Raw genomic sequence first — 19,654 nt, forward strand, 5'->3', positions numbered from 1 at the left:
TTTACCCTTATCTTATACTTGTTCTTGCTATACTGGCAACAATGCTTATCTTAAATGGCGTATGTTCCCAAAGACTTGCTTCTGGCTCATCAGATATAGGGGAAAGCGAAAAGGGGGGGAAGAATGCAGGCCTCACCACCCCTAAACTAACATGTACAAAGTTCTTCCTCAATTAACCCCTACAGTCCGCGGGGGGATGGGGAGGAGATGGAGGATGGGGAGGGGATGGAGGGTGTGGAGGGAGAAGCAGGAGGGGGAGAAGGAGTGGGAGGAGGAGTGGTAGCTGCGGAGGCAGCAGGCACTGGAGCGGCAGGAGGCAGTACGCTCTGCACCAAAGTCTGCAGGTGCTGGCAGATGGCATGGTCCTGGGCAAGCTGCTCCTGTTGGAGCTGCAGGTCTTCTTGCACCCAGTACTGGAGGGTGCGCAGGGCTCATCGTGCCCCCAGGTGCTGCTGTTGGCACACCTCCACTGCACGGGTGCTCCTGCAGAGCCCTCGGGTGCGGGAGCATGATCCGGGTGGGGTGGTGCTCCCTGCACGCGCAGCTGGTGCGGCTGTGGAGAAACAAGAGAGGTGGTCAGTTCTTCTTGGGAACACGGTGGGTGAAGCCCAGCACCTCTCTGCAAGGTGAGGATGACCGTTCCTTTGACCATCAGAGCTGATGTGCTTGCACACAGGCCATGTTCGGAATATCCTGATATCTCCGGGAGTGGGAGCTGACCCGAGACCTCACCCATGCCCTTGTGCTGAATATATTGTGTGTGTGTGTGGGCGGGGGAGATGTCCCCTGCTTCTGTGTAGAGTGACCTTGTTGAGGGAGGGCGTCCTTCTATGTCCCACCCCAGAGTCAGGAGAATGTCATGCCTCTTCACACATGCCTGTGGCTAACAGGGTAAGGCCCCTGTGTGGCAGCCAGCTGGGCCACATACCCGGGGTGGCATTGCACATGCTCGCACATGCACAGGTTGCTGCGTGATCGATGGACAGCACGGCCCACACGCGCAGTCCCTGGTTTCCTGCTTCACTGCTGTAGCAAAGCTGCTTACCCAGGAGAAGAGCTAGCAAGAGCTGCCTGTTCTACTCGTGGAGAGGCTTCAATGTGGGCTCTCCAGCTGGCTCCCTGGAAACCAGCTTGTAACCTGTGGCCAGGAGGTCGGACTGGGCCTGTCACAGACAGGGCAGCCCCTGCCTGTGGTGGGCCCCGTGGGCTGGAGCAACTTGTTAACCTTTCATATCCCTATTCTAAATACATATCTCTTCATAAAAAATACTTTTTATTGTATAAAAAGCTTAATTGCTAAGCTTATGTGTTTAGCTGGACTCACAGTTTTTGTCAGTTTTTGCAATAAAGATATGTAAATACAAGCCTAGAGTTGAAAGAAATGGCAGGAAACAAGCAATTTGAATGGATTAAAGTAATGAAAATAGTTAATTCTCTTAAGTAAAATGTAAACATTGTTTTAAGAGTTTTTAAGTAGTGAGATCAAAAACGATTCAAGTTAACCTGAAAGTGCAGAAAATCAGTTCCTTAATATTCTTTAACATTCTATATATCATTTGGATAAAACTCTGTTAATTGAAAAGTACAACATTGAGCATGATCTTGCAAATGAAAGGTTTTAGTATTATGGGACTTGAGTTAAATTATAAAGACTGCTTCTCAATAAGTATGAAAAATAAAGCAACGTTAAAACTCTTTTATTATCTGATATCTTGAAAATTCAGTTGAGCCTAGTTTTTATGAAATCATTATATACATTATTCTCATCTGCTTAGCAATATGAGAACTTGTGCACAATGTTCTGTAAATTTTTTTAAAGTTGTTTTTCATCTCAAAGTCATACTAACACTTTGAATTTCCCGCCCCTCTCCCATAGCAGAAATGTTAATAGCTTTTTTTCTATGGTAATAAACTGGTGGGAAGGACATACAAATATCTCTTCTGGCTTTCTTAAGCAGGGTCTGCTAGTTATTACTGCAGTGTTTCCCAATTTTATTTGGCCGAGGAACCCTTTTCAGCTTTCCAGAATTTCAAGGAAGCCCTAGGTTTGTCAAGCAAAAAAGAAAAAAAGAAAAAAAACCCCCAAATGAGCTGCCCACTCCCGCTGGTTCCCTGCACCTTCCCCAAAACCATCCCTCACAATCCAAGGGAGTGCAGCACCAGTTCCCTGCAGCTCCCACATCTCAGCTGAGCTACCCATCTGTTCCGTATGCCCTCCCCCATCCACCTCAGCCCAGCTGAGCCCTGCACTGGTTCCCTGCATGCCTCCCCCACAGTACAGCTGAGCCCCGTTTCCCTGCACCTCCCCCAAACCCCGCAAGCCTGCTGAGCCAAGTGCTGATTCCCTGCCCCTCCCTCCCCTTGAGTCTATCCCCAGTTCCTGGCACCTCCTTCCTCCTGCAGCCAAACTGAGCTCTGAGCTCCCCACACACACCCCCAACCCGCAGCCCAGCCCAGCTCCCTGGATCTCCCCACGCTGCAACCCAGCTGAGCTCAATTTCCCTGCACCTTCCCCCCAAACCATGCAGACATGCTGAGCCAGCTCTCATTCCCTGCCCCAGCTTCCCTCCCTCCTTCCCATTGGCTGTGTCTACACTGGCGTGATCTTGTGCCAAAGCGGCCGCTCTTGCTTAAAAACTTGCTTCCTGTCTACACTGGCCGTGTGTTCTTGCGCAAGTACACTGACGTTCTCATGTATGAAATCAGGGCTTCTTGCACAAGAACTATGATGCTTCTGCTCAGGAATAAGCCCTTTTGCACAACTGTTCTTGTGCAAGAAGCCAGTGTAGACAGGCAACATGAATTTCTTGTGCAAGAAAGCCCTATGGCTAAAATGGCCATTGGCACTTTCTTTGGCAAGAGAGCGTCCACACTGCCATAGATCCTCTTGTGAAAAAGCACAGCTTGCACATGGCAGTGTGGACGTGTTCTTGCGCAGGATGTTCTTGCACAAGAAACCGCCAGTATAGACACAGCCTAAGAGTTTCCTCGCATGAGCAAAATGAATTTTGTGTTGTGCACCAGTACTGAGTTCATGTGGCTTTTTTGGATGTGCCACTGTGGCACCCAAGTTATTAATAAATATTTTTAAACCTTTACCTTTTCCCTCTGTTGCCATGTCTCCTCCCCTTGTTCCATCAGCTCCCCTGGTGCCTGCTGCCTCCCAACTCCTCACCTTCCTCGGCTGTCCTGACTCCTGCCATTCTCGCTGCCCTCAGCCCTCCTGCAACCTGCCCCTGTCCACCAGCCCTTCCCTCCTCCCTGTGCCCACTCCTCCAGTAGCCCCCCACTGATCATGTAAGCTACCCCTCCTCATCCCCTCTTCTAACACCTCCCTCTACAAACATGCCCTGCCTTTCTCCTCTGGTGGTGGTCCCTCCCCTGCATGTGTCTGCCCTTCTGCTTCACCCCTAGAATTCCCTGGCACTTGCACCTTCTCTTACTCCTGCACCTTCCTGTTGCCTCCCTTTTCCCTCACCCTTTGCCCTCTTTTTCCCTGATGCCCACCCCCTCACCACCCTCTGCCCCCGTTTCCCTCATGCCCCTGTGTCCTCACACATGACTTGCTCCATCCCCGCCTTCCTCATGCCCACCCCCTCTTTCAAGCCTTCTCCCAGCACCTCCCCTCTTGCCTTTTTCATCATTGTCTGCACTTGGCCCCCTGGCATTTGTCTCTCCTCTACCCTGTCCTTTTGGTGTCTTCCCCTTTCTTCCCCCTCTCCCCTCCCCCTCCGCACAAGTCCCTTCTTCTCCCAGCCCTTCCCCTTCCCCTACCTTCTGCCTTCTACTTTGTGGGGCTGGAGTCTGCACTTCGTCCCTGGACTCTGAACCTGCAATTCAGCCATGTGGCACAACACAGCATCCAGGAGTTTTAAAATCCTGGGCTGTGAAGTTATGTCACGCCCGGGCATCTCCGCCCACCTATTTGAGCACGCTGCGCAGGGCAGCAGCAGCCAACAAGGGGGAGCTCAGTGAAGGTTGTGCATGGCAGGGACGGGATGGGTCCAGAGAGGGGGGAGAGGCACTCTGGGACCAGGGTGGGAGGATGCGCGGTGAGGGGGGGGGGGTTCCAGCTTCAAATATTGGTGGAGCATGGGCACCATGAGCCCATACAACTCACCGCCCATGCCTCTGCTGGCTAGCCGGCTCTCTCTTTCAGAGGGGGTGGGGGAGTGCCGGCTCCTCGTGGAACCCCTAGTTTTGCTTCACGGAACCCCAGGGTTCCCCGGAGCACCAATTGGGAAACACTGTACTACTGTATAGATTTTATGAATCGATGACCTCCACAATACTCACTTTGTTCTTTATTCTGTTTTAAGTATTACAGGTTTTTTTCTAAAGAAGCTTAATATAAAATGATTTTTTAAAATAAGAAGCTTGTGAACTAAAGAAGCTTAATTTGACACCTAGTGCCAGACAAGTGTTACTTTGATATGCTTCACATCCTGTTAACATTTTTAAGGTATTTGAGATCATCTGCCGTAGAAGATTATAAATATGCCAAATGAAGCAGTTGAACTCCAGTTCAATTAGAGGCTTTATATTCTAACCAAAGTTGCAACTAGATTTAATTATTTCTTTACTGTAGAAGCTAGTAATACATTACTAATTGAAAAAACGTACAAAACAACAAATAGTCCTGCAGCAACTTTGATACTAACAAAAAATGTAGATGGTATCATGAGCTTTTGTGGGCATAACTGACTTCTTCAGATGAATGGAGTTAAGGGGTACAGGTTGCAAAATAAATAGCAGAGAAAGAGAAGGTGTGGGGAGGGAAAGAGGAGGAAAAAATGGGGAAAAATTGGCAATTAGCGTATCCATGCTAAATAGACCCTGAGGGTATGTCTACACTACCCCGCTAGTTCGAACTAGCGGGGTAATGCAGGCATACCGCACTTGCAAATGAAGCCCGGGATTTGAGTTTCCCGGGCTTCATTTGCATAAACTGGGCGCCGCCATTTTTAAATCCCTGCTCGTTCGAACCCCGTGCTGCGTGTAGCCACGCGGCATGGGGTTCAAACGAGCAGGGATTTAAAAATGGCGGTGCCCAGTTTATGCAAATGAAGCCCGGGAAACTCAAATCCCGGGCTTCATTTGCAAGTGCGGTATGCCTGCATTACCCCGCTAGTTCGAACTAGCGGGGTACTGTAGACATACCCTGATAGAGTAGGTTCTATGTACTCTTAAGTACCCAGTGCTTGGCTTTTTATGTCATTAGAGTCTGGAATGTAGCAGGTAATCAAGTTAATGTCTTCTTTTAAACCTCTATTGCAGGTAACAAACTTGTAAATGAAATTAAGTTCTGCAGCTTCCCTTTCAAGCTGGTTTTTGAAATGGGCTTGTAATAATATGACAACTTTGAGATCCATTGAGTGCTGGGGCAAGTTAAAACGTTCCTCAACAGGTTTCTGTGTGTTACCTTTTCAACAATATCTGATTTATGTCCATTAATCCTTGTTATAGAGACTGTCCAGTTTGGCCAATATACATGGCAGAGGGGTATTGCTGGCACTTGATGGCATAGACTAGTATTTCTCAATCTTTTTTTTATAAAGTACCCCCTTTTAAAAAAAATAAGTACCCCCAGTACCTACAGTTTTCAGACACACAATATTTTTTTCTACCATTGCAACATATTTGTTTGAACAACTTAATCATAGCCGGGTGGGTGATTACATTTTTAGGTGTAAAAAGTACAAAAATAATAAAGCACTGTAAAACTTAAAAACAAAAATTCAGTTTTCTCCAAATTTCAGTTGTGTTGACATAGCCCCCAGACTTCTTTCAAGTACTCCTAAGGGTATTCATACCACTGGTTGAGAAACACTGGCATAGATTACATTGATGGATGTGCAGTTATATGAGCCTCTGATGTGGTGGTTTATGTAATTAGGTCCTGTGATGATGTTGCTAGTATAGCTGTGTGGACAGAGTTGGCACCGGAGTTGATTGCAGGTGTGGGTTCCTGGATGAGTATGATGGAAATGTGCTGCTTGGTTGCTGGAAATAATTTGTTTGAGGTTAGGGGGTTGTCTGTAGGTGAGGATTGGCCTGTGAAAGTGAAGGGTCATTTTACTAATTGTTTTTATTTTTAATCTGACTTAGATAAAGCAGCTATGCCTGTTCAAGTTATTGATGGTGCACCTGAAACTCTACTGCCAAGCCAGCTGCAGAAAGTGGATTTAAAATACCTGCAAGTGGGTTGTGATCAGGCCAACAAATACTTTCAGGTAACTTACTACAAGAGAGTATTGGTCACTTAAAAAAAATGCTAAATGTACAAGGCATGCGTAAGTTCCCTTTGCATGGGTTTGGCATCTGATATATCCTCCCAGAATTAAGGGAGTATGTGATTGTAAAGGGCCATGTATTTGTAGGCAGTAGTTTACACATCTTGGGTGAAATCCTGGCTCCACTGGAATCATCAGTTTTACTCAATGTTTCATAGGCACCAAATTTGTTGGTACTCCAGGACTGGAGCACTGTGGGAAAAAAATTAGTGGGTGCTTAGTACCCACCAGCAGCTAGCTCCTCCCCCACCCTGTCTATAGGCTCCCACTCACTGGTGATCCCACCAATCAATTCCTTCCTCTCCCAGCACCTCCTGCCATGCAACAGGATTTGGGGATTGGGCAAGGGGATGGAACAGCATAGAAATTGGCAGGGTGGAGCAGGGATGAGAAGGGGTGAGGTAGGGGTGGAGGGTTGAGGAAGGGCTGGAGTGTGACAGTACCTGAAGTGTAGTGGGAGTTGTGTACCCCCAAGGCAAGTAAGGAACCCAGTGCCTGTGTTATGCAGAGATTTAAATGTGAAAGTTTTTCTTAGTTAATATAGAAAATGTGTATAAAACATCATTGTTTCTTTATAGCATTGGTATTAAACAATCCGCTTTGAGAGGGATTTTTGGGGCTTGATTAAATAAACAATCAAAGGAAAAACCAACAAAAACACCTAACCTAAAATGACAGCACTATACATGAAAATCACTTTTCTGGTTTGGTGATTTTTAAAGGCATTTCACATTTCTTGTACAAAGCAATACAGTCTCCCATCTTTATGAAGACAATTACTCTAATAGGAACTCCCACATCAAAATGTGATTGTTTTTTCTCTTTATTCCCTTCCCATAAAATGCACTACATTGATAATAGCAATGTTTGGTTTCCAAATAGTTGTTCCAGAATGGGAAATGTAGGGGGTATGGAGCAGTTATCTTTAAGAGTTCTTAGCTTCAGGCACAGAGTGCTAGTGAAATAGGGTTTCAGACACATCGGATCTATTTCTAAAAATGTGAGGCCATATTGTGGTATTCTTTTATCAAAATGTTTAATAAGATTTCTGTGAATGTAATTTTTAAATCCTTTTTATCATCACAAAGTTGGGAGATGGAAATCAGTATCCTAAACTTTCATTATGTCTACTGTGAAAAACAATCTCTGTTTAGAAGAAAAAGCCAAACTGTGCAGCTCAAACTTTTGAGCAGTTTTGCATTCTGTGAACATTTGGAGAAAGGCCTGTGAGGTGGAGGTATAGAGAGAGCAATTTCCCTGAAGGTGTGGGATGCTAGTGAGATCTTGTCAGGAGCCAAGTGGACTAATTTTTTGTTTCTGTGGGAGACTGAACCTGCAAACCAGATAACTGAGAGTAATAGGGGGAAAGGGAGAAACACAGGAGCTTAAAAGAAAGGGAAGGTAGTTCTCTTATGTGTGTAGCCAAAATTGGTCTTGACCTCTTTTCTCCACAATTTTGAGAGTTGTCTTCAATTCTCTGAATGTTAATTGATTTAGTAAGCAAAAGTAGCTTCTTACTGCAGGTGGACTTTTGACCCTAGCAGTATCTGTTGGTCAGCTCTGGAGCCCCTTGGAGTGATAGTATATAAAACACTGCTGAACTGTGCCCCACCCCTCCAGTTCCTTTTTACCATCCATGACGGTCATTGGAACAGCTCCAGTCTCTCGCTTCACAAATATTTTGGTACCCTAATGTAGGTAGCATTTGTATATCATTTTTCAATTATAGTATAGTTATAGATCTAGTTGTAGTAGTTAGAGGTCCCCTCCCACTTTAATCTATTCATCAGGGCATGCCACTTTCACAAGACTTGCAACAGACATATGCCAAAGGGCAACCCTCATGCTGATTGCCTGAAGTGTCTGGATAAGAGACATCAAATGGACAAGTGTCTCATTATTCGGTGCTTCTAAGAAGGAGCGATACCACAGCCTTAAGCTCTTCACTATGGCCCCAACTGGCACCAGATATGGTCTTGGCACCGGTGATATGTAGTGCCTCCAGCATCCATTTGCAATTTCTTGACACCATAGAAGTATCCAGGCCAGAGGCACCGCTTCCCCCACCATGCATGTTCAATCGCACAATACTGCTCCAAGTCCTTGGTGCCAGCTTTAAAAAAAGCCTGAGGGGGACAGGTTTCCTGCCAAGGCACTATGAAAAAACATCAGCGGGGCACACTTAGTGCAGGGGCATCCACATGTGGCACCACCATTCCTGACAGTGTTGGCTCTGGTTCAGCCATTGAGCCTGGTTGTTATAATATGTCTGGGTGGGAGCACTTGGAGAAAGAGAGAACTCCAGTCTATGCCTGATGCTTTTGAAGCCACAAGGAATCTGATAGCCATGACGGTGGACTTCCTGGCATTGCCAGGCACCGCTGCAGGTCAAGGACCATCACACACTTCTCTGCATTCACACAGTGTCAACGCCTGTGCCAGCATCACATGCCATACCAATGGTGTCACCGATGCCAGCTCTGATGACAATGGTGACTAGGGCGCTGCTTATGGTGGCTTGAGTAATGCTGGTACTGATGGTGGCATTGACGATGGTGGCACTGTCAAGACAACACAGAGGAAAGGCAACAATGCGGTGTCAGGCTTTGGTCTCTCCTTGGTGGTATTCCCCAGCACTATTGGAGTCAGCACTATTGTGGTCCAGCATAGATTACTCTTTGGGAGAGGAGAGTGAATCTTCAGCCTCATCCTGAAGCTGGTACTATTCTTGTTCCCACCACTACTTCTGGCACCATACACAGCAGGAGGCCCCAGCAACTCAGATCTCCTTTTCAGTGGCAAGGTCCATGGCCCTTTTGGACCCCGTGGGCCTATTACCATGCTCAGGGCCCTGTTTCCAGACCTGATGTCTGTGCCCAGAATCCCTCCTTTCAGGCACTATGGGCCACACGCCTGTGGTGGCTGGGGAACAGGACCAGCAGCAACATCATCTTTTGGAGCTGACCCTGTCTGCCATCCATACTGTGTATGGTCCTCAGGTGAGCACCCTACCCCAGTCCTCTCTGCAGGTGGCACCATCCTCAGCCACGAAAAATGGAGATAGGAGACCAAGAGGTCCCTATTCCAGGGACAGCATCCTTCTCCTCTCCAGGTGAGGCTGTGGCAGGCACTTCTACAACTACATTGCCTGCCATGGATATGAAGGCTCATCAGTTCCTTCTCAGATGGGCAAGATCTGCACCTCCAAGCAGAGGAGGTAGAGGAGGAATTGGACCTGATGGTGGACCCTTTCAGCTCTGAAGGACCATCTAGGGCAGTGGTCCCCAACCTTTTCAGGTTGGCGGGCGCCAGGGGGCGTGGCCGTTCGCCCGCCGGGGGCGGGGACACTTGCCCGCCCGGGGGTGTCCCCCCCCAGCCGCATGCCCGGGGGCAGGGCCCCCCCATAGCCACGGGGCCGGGCCCCCCCCCATACCCGCGCGCCCGGGGAAGGCGCCCCCTGGCAAGTGCCGCGCACCCGGGGCTGGCGCCCCCCCCCCCCCCGTAAGCGCCGCGCACCCGGGGCCGGCGCTCCCCCCCGTAAGCGCTGCAGGGCCAAGGCCGGGGCTGGGGCCAGGGCCAGGGCACGCGCGGCGCCCCCGGGGGCGGGGCCAAGGCCGGCGCCAGAGCCGGCAAGGGCACGCGCGGTGCCCCCGGGGGCGGGGCCAAGGCCGGCGCCGGAGCTGGCAAGGGTACGCGCGGCGCTCCCGGGGCCGGGACCGGCCATGCGCCTGGGGCTGGCATCTGCCAGCCCAGATTGCTCCGCGGGCGCATGTAAAGAGCCCGGCGGGTGCCATGGCGCCCGCGGGCACCGGGTTGGGGACCACGGATCTAGGGTATCATTGCCTCTCATAAAGATGAATCAGATAATACCATGGTGCTCTGCAGATGTCAGCCTCCACACTTCTCACAGAAGGGGTGTTGAGGGATGGTACTTGGTTCCACAAAAAAGTTATGATCTCCTTTTTACCCACCTGCAGTCAGGCATGCTAATGGTAGATGCAGCAAACCACAAACCACGTTACAGTCCTTGGATGTTTGACGCACACTCACATTTTATATAGAATGCACACAGCTGGTTAGAAAATCACTGCAGCTCTTTATTGCCCTGGCAGGGAGGATGGGAGGACTTCCTATCTCCACCCAGGGCATCTCACATTGGATCACATCCTGGACATATTATTATCTAGGTGAGGTCCCTCCCCTTATGGTCCTCCACTGATGGCACATTCTGTGGGTCTGTCTAAACTACATGCCTCTGCCGACAGAGGCATGTAAACTGGCACAGTCAATGAAGCAAGGATTTAAATATCCCCCGCTTCATTAAAATAAAAATGAAGTTTTTTGCTGCGTTGTGCTGGCTCAGCTGATTGTCGGCGCGAACGAGCAGTCAAGACGCAGACGCAGGGAAAGCCGTTGTTGACTGATCCTGTAAACCTCGTTTCACGAGGCATAAGGGATCGGTCGACAATGGCTTTCTCTGTCGACCTATCCGCGTCTGTCAGCGCGAACCGGCAGTCAAATCAGCTGAGCTGGCACAATGTGGTGGCCATTTTTATTTTAATGAAGCGGGGGATATTTAAATCCCTGCTTCATTGACTATGCCGGTATGTCTAATTCACATGCCTCTGTTGGCAGAGGCATGTAGTCTAGACATACCTTGTGAGATCCCAGACATTTCTCAGTCACGTTTCTTGAGAGCATCCCTATTCAGGACATATGCCAAGCAATAACGTGAAAGTCCATGCATACGTTCATGTCACATTATGCCATCACACAGCATGAGAAGGATGGCATGGCTTTTGGCACGGCAGTCTTTAGTTTATCCAAGAAATGGGTTCCAACTGGGCATATAAGTTCAATCGATCAAACGGTTAACCGATATGCATTAGCTTATTGGGGGGCGCAAGTCCAGCAGCCTATGGAGTGTTTAGACATGTAGCCAATTGAAATTCAATCAATTACACAGTGAGAGGTTTTTTTTAATCTGCCTTTCATAACTGTTTTTTTTTTTTTTTAAAGAGATGTGTTGCTGATGTCCATTCCAAATTCCAGCCACCCGCCCCCTTTCAGAATATTCCAACAAAAAGGATAGGGGATGGGTTGGTAATGTCTTATATGCACCATCATAGTGGTGCCTTCCAGGGGGCTCCACAGCTAACCCAATGGATAGTGCTAGAATAAAAGCTTTCTGGTAATTGTGCACATCCTGCACGTACACCTATTGAAAGCAACACTTTTCAAAGAACAACAGTTATGAAAGAGGTAAACTTTTTTTTAAGTTAAACTGGCAACTGAAATAAGTGACCAAGCTATTCTCCTGGAGTATGTTATTCTGGAGACTATGCATTATATAGCATTTTTCAAAAGCAATATTGCAAACATTGAACAATCTGGTGTTCCTTTTACAAAGGTATTTGGGTACATGACCGACAGAGCTGTGAAAGTGATCAAGTTCTGGGCAAGAATTCAAACACATACATAATGGAATATGTTTATCTTCTCGGCATGCTTCCTATAGTTCATGGGGAATAGTTGGAGGAGGACCTTAAGGAGCATTAGTTTTCTAGTGGTAGTTGGGGAAGAAAAAAGGTGCGTAAATTCACAGCTACTCCTCCAGTGAAAGCCATCTACAAACTATTTTTGCAGTGCGAATGCAAATCCTCAGTATTGCTTTCATTTTAGGTCATTGCAGTGTGCCAGGTGCTTGCTTTCCTGATATTTTTTGCTGTGTAGGACACTTGGATTAGGACTGCTCCTTTTCCAAAGAAAAGTACAGCACTTGACATTGGTGTAATTGTGTCAATATCTACCAGATGTGATTTTAAAAATGTAGAATACATGTGTGTGTCTGCATCAGTGAAAATACGTAAAGCATGAGACGGACTAATCAAAAGACCACCTGATTTATGTGAGAAAATTGGATTGTGTTACTTTACCAGAAGACACAGATAAACTAGGTGCAGCTATTTGATATTTGAAACAGTGCAAGTGCTTAACCTTCAAGGCTTCCTACTTAGATAATCGGATTTCTTTCTAGGAAACGATCTGTTGTGGACAATATTGCTTGGAAAGCACAATGGATTAAATGAAAAGGACATTTAGTTTTATCAGGTTAGCATAGAATGTTTTCCAGACTTCAAAGTTGTCTTTAAGTGCCAGTCCACAGTGCAACCTTGTTTTCATGTTCTACCAACGATACTCAAAATTTTTCCTGTTGCATTCCACCTACCAGAAATGGAATCTGTCTGCACCCCTCCCCGCTCCATTAGTCTACAGTGCACTCCATGGTGGAGCTGAGGGCTGAACTGGGAATGGGGGAGAAGCTGGGCCTAGTTGCAGAGCTAGCCTATGTGCAGACAGAGAATGATGACAGAGCTGGGCTGGGGTAGAATACATCTGTGGCTATAGCTGGGCTTGGGGCACAGTGGAGATGTGACAAGGGCTGGAACTGGCTGGGAGAGTGGGAGGGGGTTGAGTAGAGCAGCAGCTGGGGTCAGAGTGAAGCTGGGCTGGATGGAGCTCCTTTCCTACCCTTGTGGGGACTGGCCTAGTCCCTGCTGTACATATTTTCTCTCCTCCCTTCCCCCCCGGGGGACCACTCTTTTAATTAATGTTAGACACTATGTGCAGGGGCATGAAACCTGAGAACTTAGGTCAGCGCACAGTGCTGTGGCAGAATGAACTCGAATGACAGTTCCCGCCATCAAAAGTGCCAGAACACTTATTCTTGCTCTTTTGTTTTTATTAAAACTTTTTAACATCTTGTACACGGGTTCTCATTTCTTTGTAATTAGCTCTTACGTTGCTTTCTTCCTTTTTTCCATCATGAATCAGTTTCTGCTGTTACATTAGTAACTCTGTTTAAATCCATAGTTCCACTGAATATAATAGACAGCAAGCAAAATGTGGTGCATTTTTTAACAACTTGTACACAAGTTATCCTTTGCTTGTAATTTTAAATAAATCCCCAAGTTCAGATATGAATAGAAAATCTGTTTCTTCATACACCTTTAGAAACATTTCCAGTACCCTCATAAAATATTGTTTAGTGGTTGCTGGTGATTAAAATATGCATTTATGACATTTCATGTTGCCCCATAAAACTTTCCATCTTTCTTCTGCACAGTGGCATTTTTACCATGACTTTTTCTTTGTTTTGTTGTAATGAAACACTATTACTGTGTTGGCAGCAATGAAGCTTTACATCATATTCTGAATCACTATTTTATTTGAAATATATTAACAATTAGGGGTGTTGAATTTGTTTTATTAACATTTTAGAAAAAAATCAGAAAGTAACATTATTTGGATTAATATGGGGACTACTATTTGGTTTACTGGCCAGTAATCCAACATTGTTTATTTCTTAAATTGTTTGTAATAGATGGTTATTGATAAGTTGCCTATCCTCATTTAAACAAAATGCCTCCCTTGACAGCCATTTCTTTTGCCTCAATTGTCTTCTAATATTTAATCCACACTTTCTGTGATGTAATGTGATAGAAGACCACTATGACTGATTGGCTAGTAATAATAATATACCTGTCATCTTGGTAAATCTCCTTTTATGTGTTGATAGACAGTTGTTTTACTCCATCTCTATTCCAGTTCTGACAGATAGATATAGATTAATTTTTCAAAATTTATCATGTTTGTTTCTTCCCTCTGAATCCACTCTCCATATTGTCTGGTTTTTAAAATGAACATAGCACTGTACCTCCTTAGTGTAGAGGAAAACTGATGGTTTGCATGTTCTGCTAATTAATCTTTTTGTGGTGAAATCTTTTTGTATTATTTCTAAGCAGATGTTCAGTATAACTAGAATTGGAATGCAGCAATATAATTCTGACTTTATGTTAAATGGATTTGTCAGCAGGTTCCTTTGTACACTCAAAAATATTTGCAGCATTCCGTCAGCAGTGTAATTCAACTATGCAAAGCCTGAATTTGTTCTTTTGAGTCTTGACTCAATTTTAATTTCACACACTTCACAGAACTTTCCTCCGAAATATTTGCAGTCTGTTGTATCTTCTGAATACCTTGGATCAGCTCTTCAGCCACTTCTTTTACCTCCCTGAATTAGCTCTTTATTTGCCCCTAACTAGCTAAACTTACCTTTATGGTTAACTCCTTCAATTACACCACCTATGTTTCCGAGGTACTAATGAGCATATTTGTAGCAGCTATTGCAAACATCTCTTACAGGGAGAAAATCTTGAGAATTACTTATGTGTCTGTTAGTCCATTTGAATCATCCACAACAAAGGGTATGTCTACAGTACAGCACTAATTCGAACTAACTTAATTCGAATTAGTTAATTCGAACTAAGCTAATTCGAACTAGTGCATCTAGACCTAAAAACTAATTCGAATTAGCGTTTTGCCAATTCGAACTAGCATGTCCACATTGAGTGGACACTGAACCGAGGTTAAGGATGGCCGGAAGCAGTGCCGGCAGGGCATCAGATTAGGACTTAGAGCGTGGAGCTGCTGTCTCAGGCTAGCCGAGGGCTGTGCTTAAAGGGACCCGACCCCCACCCTGGACAGACAGTTCTCAGGGGTTCCTTGCTCGCTTATCTAACTCGATGAGGGACAGCAAAGCAGTCCTGGCTTGGAGTGCCCTGAATGCCCACACTCGGCACATCACAGCACTCGGCCATCAGCCCGGCTGCACTTGCTGCAGGCTGCCATCCAGGGGGAGTGGGGTCATTCGGGGGGCTGCAGGAGAGCTTCCACCCCGAGGAGCCCGCAGAGCCACCCCAGTCCTCCCCATTAGGGGCTCGTACCCCATTCCTCCCTCACCTCCTTCCACTGACCCCTCCCTAGCGCCCTTCCTGATGTACAAAATAAAGGACACGTGTGTTCAAAAATAGAAACTCTCTTTATTGAACAAAACTCGGGGAGACTGGGAAAAGGAGATGGGAGAGGGGAAGAGATAGAGTGGGAGAGGGGAGGGCAACTAAAATGATCAGGGGTTTGGAACAGGTCCCATATGAAGAGAGGCTAAAGAGACTGGGACTTCTCAGCTTAGAAAAGAGGAGACTGAGGGGGGTCTATAAAAGCACGAGTGGTGTGGAGAGGGTGCATAAAGAAAAGTTCTTCATTGGTTCCCATAATAGAAGGACTAGAGGACATCAAATTAAATGAATGGGTAGCAGGCTTCAAACTAATAATAAAGTTCTTCTTCACAAAGCAAATAGTCAACCTGTGGAACTCCTTGCTGCAGGAGGCTATGAAGGCTAGATCTATAACAGAGTTTAAAGAGAAGTTAAATAAATTCATGGAGGCTGGGTCCATGGAGTGGTATTAGCCAGGGGATAGAAATGGTGTTCCTGGCCTCTGTTTGTGGAAGGCTGGAGTTGGATGGCACGAGACAAATGGCTTGGTCATTGTCTTCGGTCCATCCCCTCTGGGGTAGTTGGTGCTGGCCGCTGTCGGCAGACAGGCTACTGGGCTAGATGGACCTTTGGTCTGACCCAGTACGGCCGTTCTAACCTCAGGGCTCAGGGTCGGGGGTCTCACTGGACCACCTTGATTTTCATGCAAACCTGCTCCTGGGTGCCGCCAGCCTGGTCCTGGGAAGAGGCGGAGGGTTGGGTGGCAGCGGGTGGCTGGTTCGTGATGTGCCAGGTGCAGGGTCTGCTAGCTGGGTGCTGGCAGGCTTGCACCTGGCACGGGCACCGTAACCAGACCGTGCCTCTTTAAGGGCTCCGGGGCTGGGAGGTGGGCAGAAGAGTCTCCCTAGTGGTGCCCAGAGTGGTCACCAGTGCAAGCTGGGGAGGGATAGCCTCCCACTCGTTCGAATTAAGTGACTACACAGCCCTTAATTCGAACTACTTAATTTGAACTAGGCGTTAGTCCTCGTAGAATGAGGTTTATCTAGTTCGAATTAAGCGCTCTGCTAGTTCGAATTAAGTTCGAACTAGCGGTTTGTATGTGTAGTGCCTATCAAAGTTAATTCGAACTAATGTCTGTTAGTTCAAATTAACTTTGTAGTGTAGACATACCCAAATTTATTTTTAGTACCTACATATTTGTATCTCCTGGTTTGTAATTCTGTTAATTATTTTGTTATGCTCCTCCTGTCTAAATATTATTTCCGACATTTTTAGTAGCTACTGTTTGCCTGCCTTCTTTGTTTTACTTGCTGTAATTAACTTCTCACTGGAAAGTTATCCTTTCTCTGGGAGGAAAGTCTAAGAACATATGTTAAAAAGAAAATATACCAGATGTAATCAAAGCAGTAATTATTTCAGTTTTAATCACTTATTAGCCATTTGTGTCTCTTCTCTCATTCTTCTAGCCTAGTTAAAATTCACATACATGTTCTTATATCTTCTTAACCTTGGCCAGCAATCTCCCCCACAATCTGTGGCTACATCTTTACTGCACCTCTCTTGCGCAAAGGTCTACACAAATGAAGCACAGATTAGCATAGTGCCACACTTCATTTGCATAATTAGGGGCTGTTTTTGCACAAGAGGCTTTTACACAAAAAGAAGCTGCGTAGACAGCTCCTTTTTGCGCAAAAAACCCCTCTTGCGCAAGAGCTGTTCTTCCTCATTTTTTCAGGAAGAACGGCTCTTGCACAAAAGGGGGGTTTTGTGCAAAAGGGAGCCATTTACACATCTACTTTTTGTGCAAAAGCCTCTTACGCAAAAATGGCCCCTAATTAATTATGCAAATGAAGTGTGGCAATATGCTAATCCTCTTTTCATTTTCTTAGGCTTTTGCGCAAGAGAGGTGCAGTATAGACGTAGTCTGTTTGTCAGGCCATGATAACATTAATTCATGCCCGACACAGACCAAAAGTTGGCTTTTGTGCTTTGAATCATCCACAAGTTAATTCTGTTGCTTATCCACAGTTGCTCATGGCCTTATTTTTATAGGGTTTTTTTAATCAGATTTTTTTTTCTTTCTCTCCTCTCATTTCAGGGAACAGTTATTCTTTTCTACCCTTTAACTAAACTTGGCAACGGAACAGAATTTTTCAAGATTGTACTTCAAGGTATTGCTATTTAAATATACAGTTGTTTACTTTTGCTGAAATTACTAATGGATGCTTTAAAAAATGTGATACAAATATTAATAAATCTTGTAAAAGAGCTGCTTTGTTGTGTTCAGTGCTTAATTTTTTGTATACATTCACTCAGAAAATGCTTCAACCGACTTCCTATAGTTACAAAACCTTGTAATCTGTTGTTAAAGATTGTTCCAGCAATACTTTACTGTTATGTATTGTCTTGATGTATTTCTTCAGTTTATAATCACTTGAAAAACTGAAGAGCAAAGTGCATCAAATTAATTAGTAATCACCATGGTTGAAACAGGGAAACAAAGCATTTATTGTGGCTATAGGGAGGAGAGAAGATAGAATGTATAACATTGAGTCCTATTCCAAGCTGAAGAGATTTTAAAGTTGTCTTTTTAACTGATTGACTTGGGATTAAAAAAAAAAAGATATTCAGGCCTTGTCTATCCTACCCAGTTTTATTGGCAAAAACAGCCTTTTGGTGACGATCACAAAAAACTTCCACTCTTATGGCCCTGTCTGTACCGGCAAGTTTTGTCAAGGAAAGGTGCCTTTTGCCAACGAAACTGTGAGAGCATGCACACTTAATGTGACTTATGGTCTGTAAAATGGCCTTTTTTGTCAACAACAAATCTCCAAATCCACTAGGGACTTTTGTCTTTTTCCCTCCCTGTGTTGCCAACACATATAGGCTACGTCTACACTGGCATGATTTTCTGAAAATGCTTTTAACGGAAAACTTTTCCTTTAAAAGCATTTTTGGAAAAGCACGTCTAGATTGGCAGGATGCTTTTCCGCAAAAGCACATGAGATCGTCAGTGCTTTTGTGGAAATTCAAGCGGCCAGTGTAGACAGCTGGCAAGTTTTTCTGCAAAATCACGTGATTTTGCAGAAAAACTTGCCAGTCTAGACACAGCCATACAGTATAGACACCTTGATGTGTTTTGTCGCTGATCCTAGCCTCTAGGAAGTGGCTTACAGTTCCAAAGCAGCCGCTCTGGTCAGCAATTTGAATTTTGTTGCCTTACAGTCAGTTGACTCAGCATGCCCCATTGCAAGCCCTATGAAATATAAATTCTTTGTCCTGCTTCCTGAGCATCTGGACACTTTTCCTATGTGGGCTGGCTCAGGGTGCAATGGTCTCATGGCATCTTCCCAGCTGTCTATGCCTAGATATTGCACCAACCACTCCCCCTCTGGGACCACCGCAGAGTTGTTAGATCTGCTCAGTGTATGAGGAGAGAAGTATGTCCAGTTGCAGCTGAGAGTGACTCATAGGAACTGGGACACATACATGCACATTTCTTGATCCTTGTGTGAAAGGGCATGAGAGTGACACACTCCAGTGCAGAGTGACGATTAAAGTACTGAGACAAGCCTATAATAAAGTACATGAAGTGAATCGAGGCTCCGGTGCTTCTCCAAAGCCCTGTCATTCTATACGGAGCTATCCTCAGTGGTGATCCCCTTTCCACCACCGAGAGTCCTATGGATTCTTTGGAGGGCATGGAGGCAGTACGCAGAGGACATAACCCAAAGGATTAAATTGTAAATGAAGAAGTTAAGGTAGATGAGGACCAGGGCCTCCTTCCAGGGTCACTGAGTGTGTCTGACAGCCAGGAACTGTTCTCCACTGCTGACGGTCTGAGCAACTGCTTTCCAGGGACCAGGAAGCAGGTGATGAGATGTAGGGTAAGTGGCTGTGGCTTGTGGAGTGCAGAGTTAGGGGCATGAAAAAGTAGAATGCTGGCTCAAAGCTGAATGTGTCCCTGTGTAGCTAATCAATATGACCAAGAAAACTGATTTTAATGGAATCCTTCAGAGAAAGACTATCAAAACTTTTGGAGAGGTATTTGTAAATTTTCTGCTGCAGATTCCATGGTACTGCTACTTTGTTCCCTCCCTGTTGTCAGACACTAATCCATACCATTCATTAATCACTTGTGCAGGAACCACAAGTGATTAATATGAAATGTAGGTGGGCTGCATATAGAGCAGGGTGAAAGCCACAAGCCTGGAGAAGGTGTATTATGGTTTCCTTGTTTACCCTGAGCAGGGCAATGTCTGCCAGGATTTTGCCTGGCTGTGGAGAAGTGTGGCATAATTATAACTATATTCCTGCAAAGGAAATTTTTTAGCCCCAACTGGAATTTCTTTTGCCCATGTTCATGGTTACTACCACTTCTATCTGCTCACTCACCATGATTAAATTGCTGGCCAACCTGCATTCCTTTCAAAGGTCAGTGGGAAGGTGGGTGGAAATATTAGACAATTAAATGTTACAATGTTGTAATCGATGTTAACCGACTCCTTTTTGTGCATTGTGCTA

At 45.7% G+C, this 19,654-nt stretch overlaps 1 protein-coding gene across 5 annotated transcripts in view; it reads left to right on the forward strand.

Annotated features, from left to right (window-relative positions):
• The window catches only part of POT1 (protection of telomeres 1), a 150,861-nt gene that overhangs the window by 15,420 nt on the left and 115,787 nt on the right, over positions 1-19,654 (forward strand). For 4 of the 5 annotated variants that reach the window (XM_075928408.2, XM_025184410.3, XM_075928396.2 and 1 more), the window contains 2 exons: positions 6,109-6,233; positions 17,229-17,301. In XM_075928408.2, coding sequence (XP_075784523.2) covers positions 6,120-6,233; positions 17,229-17,301 — 187 coding nt within the window. In that variant the 5' untranslated portion in view covers positions 6,109-6,119. The remainder of the gene's footprint in view (positions 1-6,108; positions 6,234-17,228; positions 17,302-19,654) is intronic. The other variant, XM_025184411.3, reaches the window with a different exon arrangement.

The sequence above is a fragment of the Pelodiscus sinensis genome, chromosome 1, assembly GCF_052426305.1.
Source record: "Pelodiscus sinensis isolate ZL-2025 chromosome 1, ASM5242630v1, whole genome shotgun sequence".
Classification (NCBI taxonomy): domain Eukaryota; kingdom Metazoa; phylum Chordata; order Testudines; family Trionychidae; genus Pelodiscus; species Pelodiscus sinensis.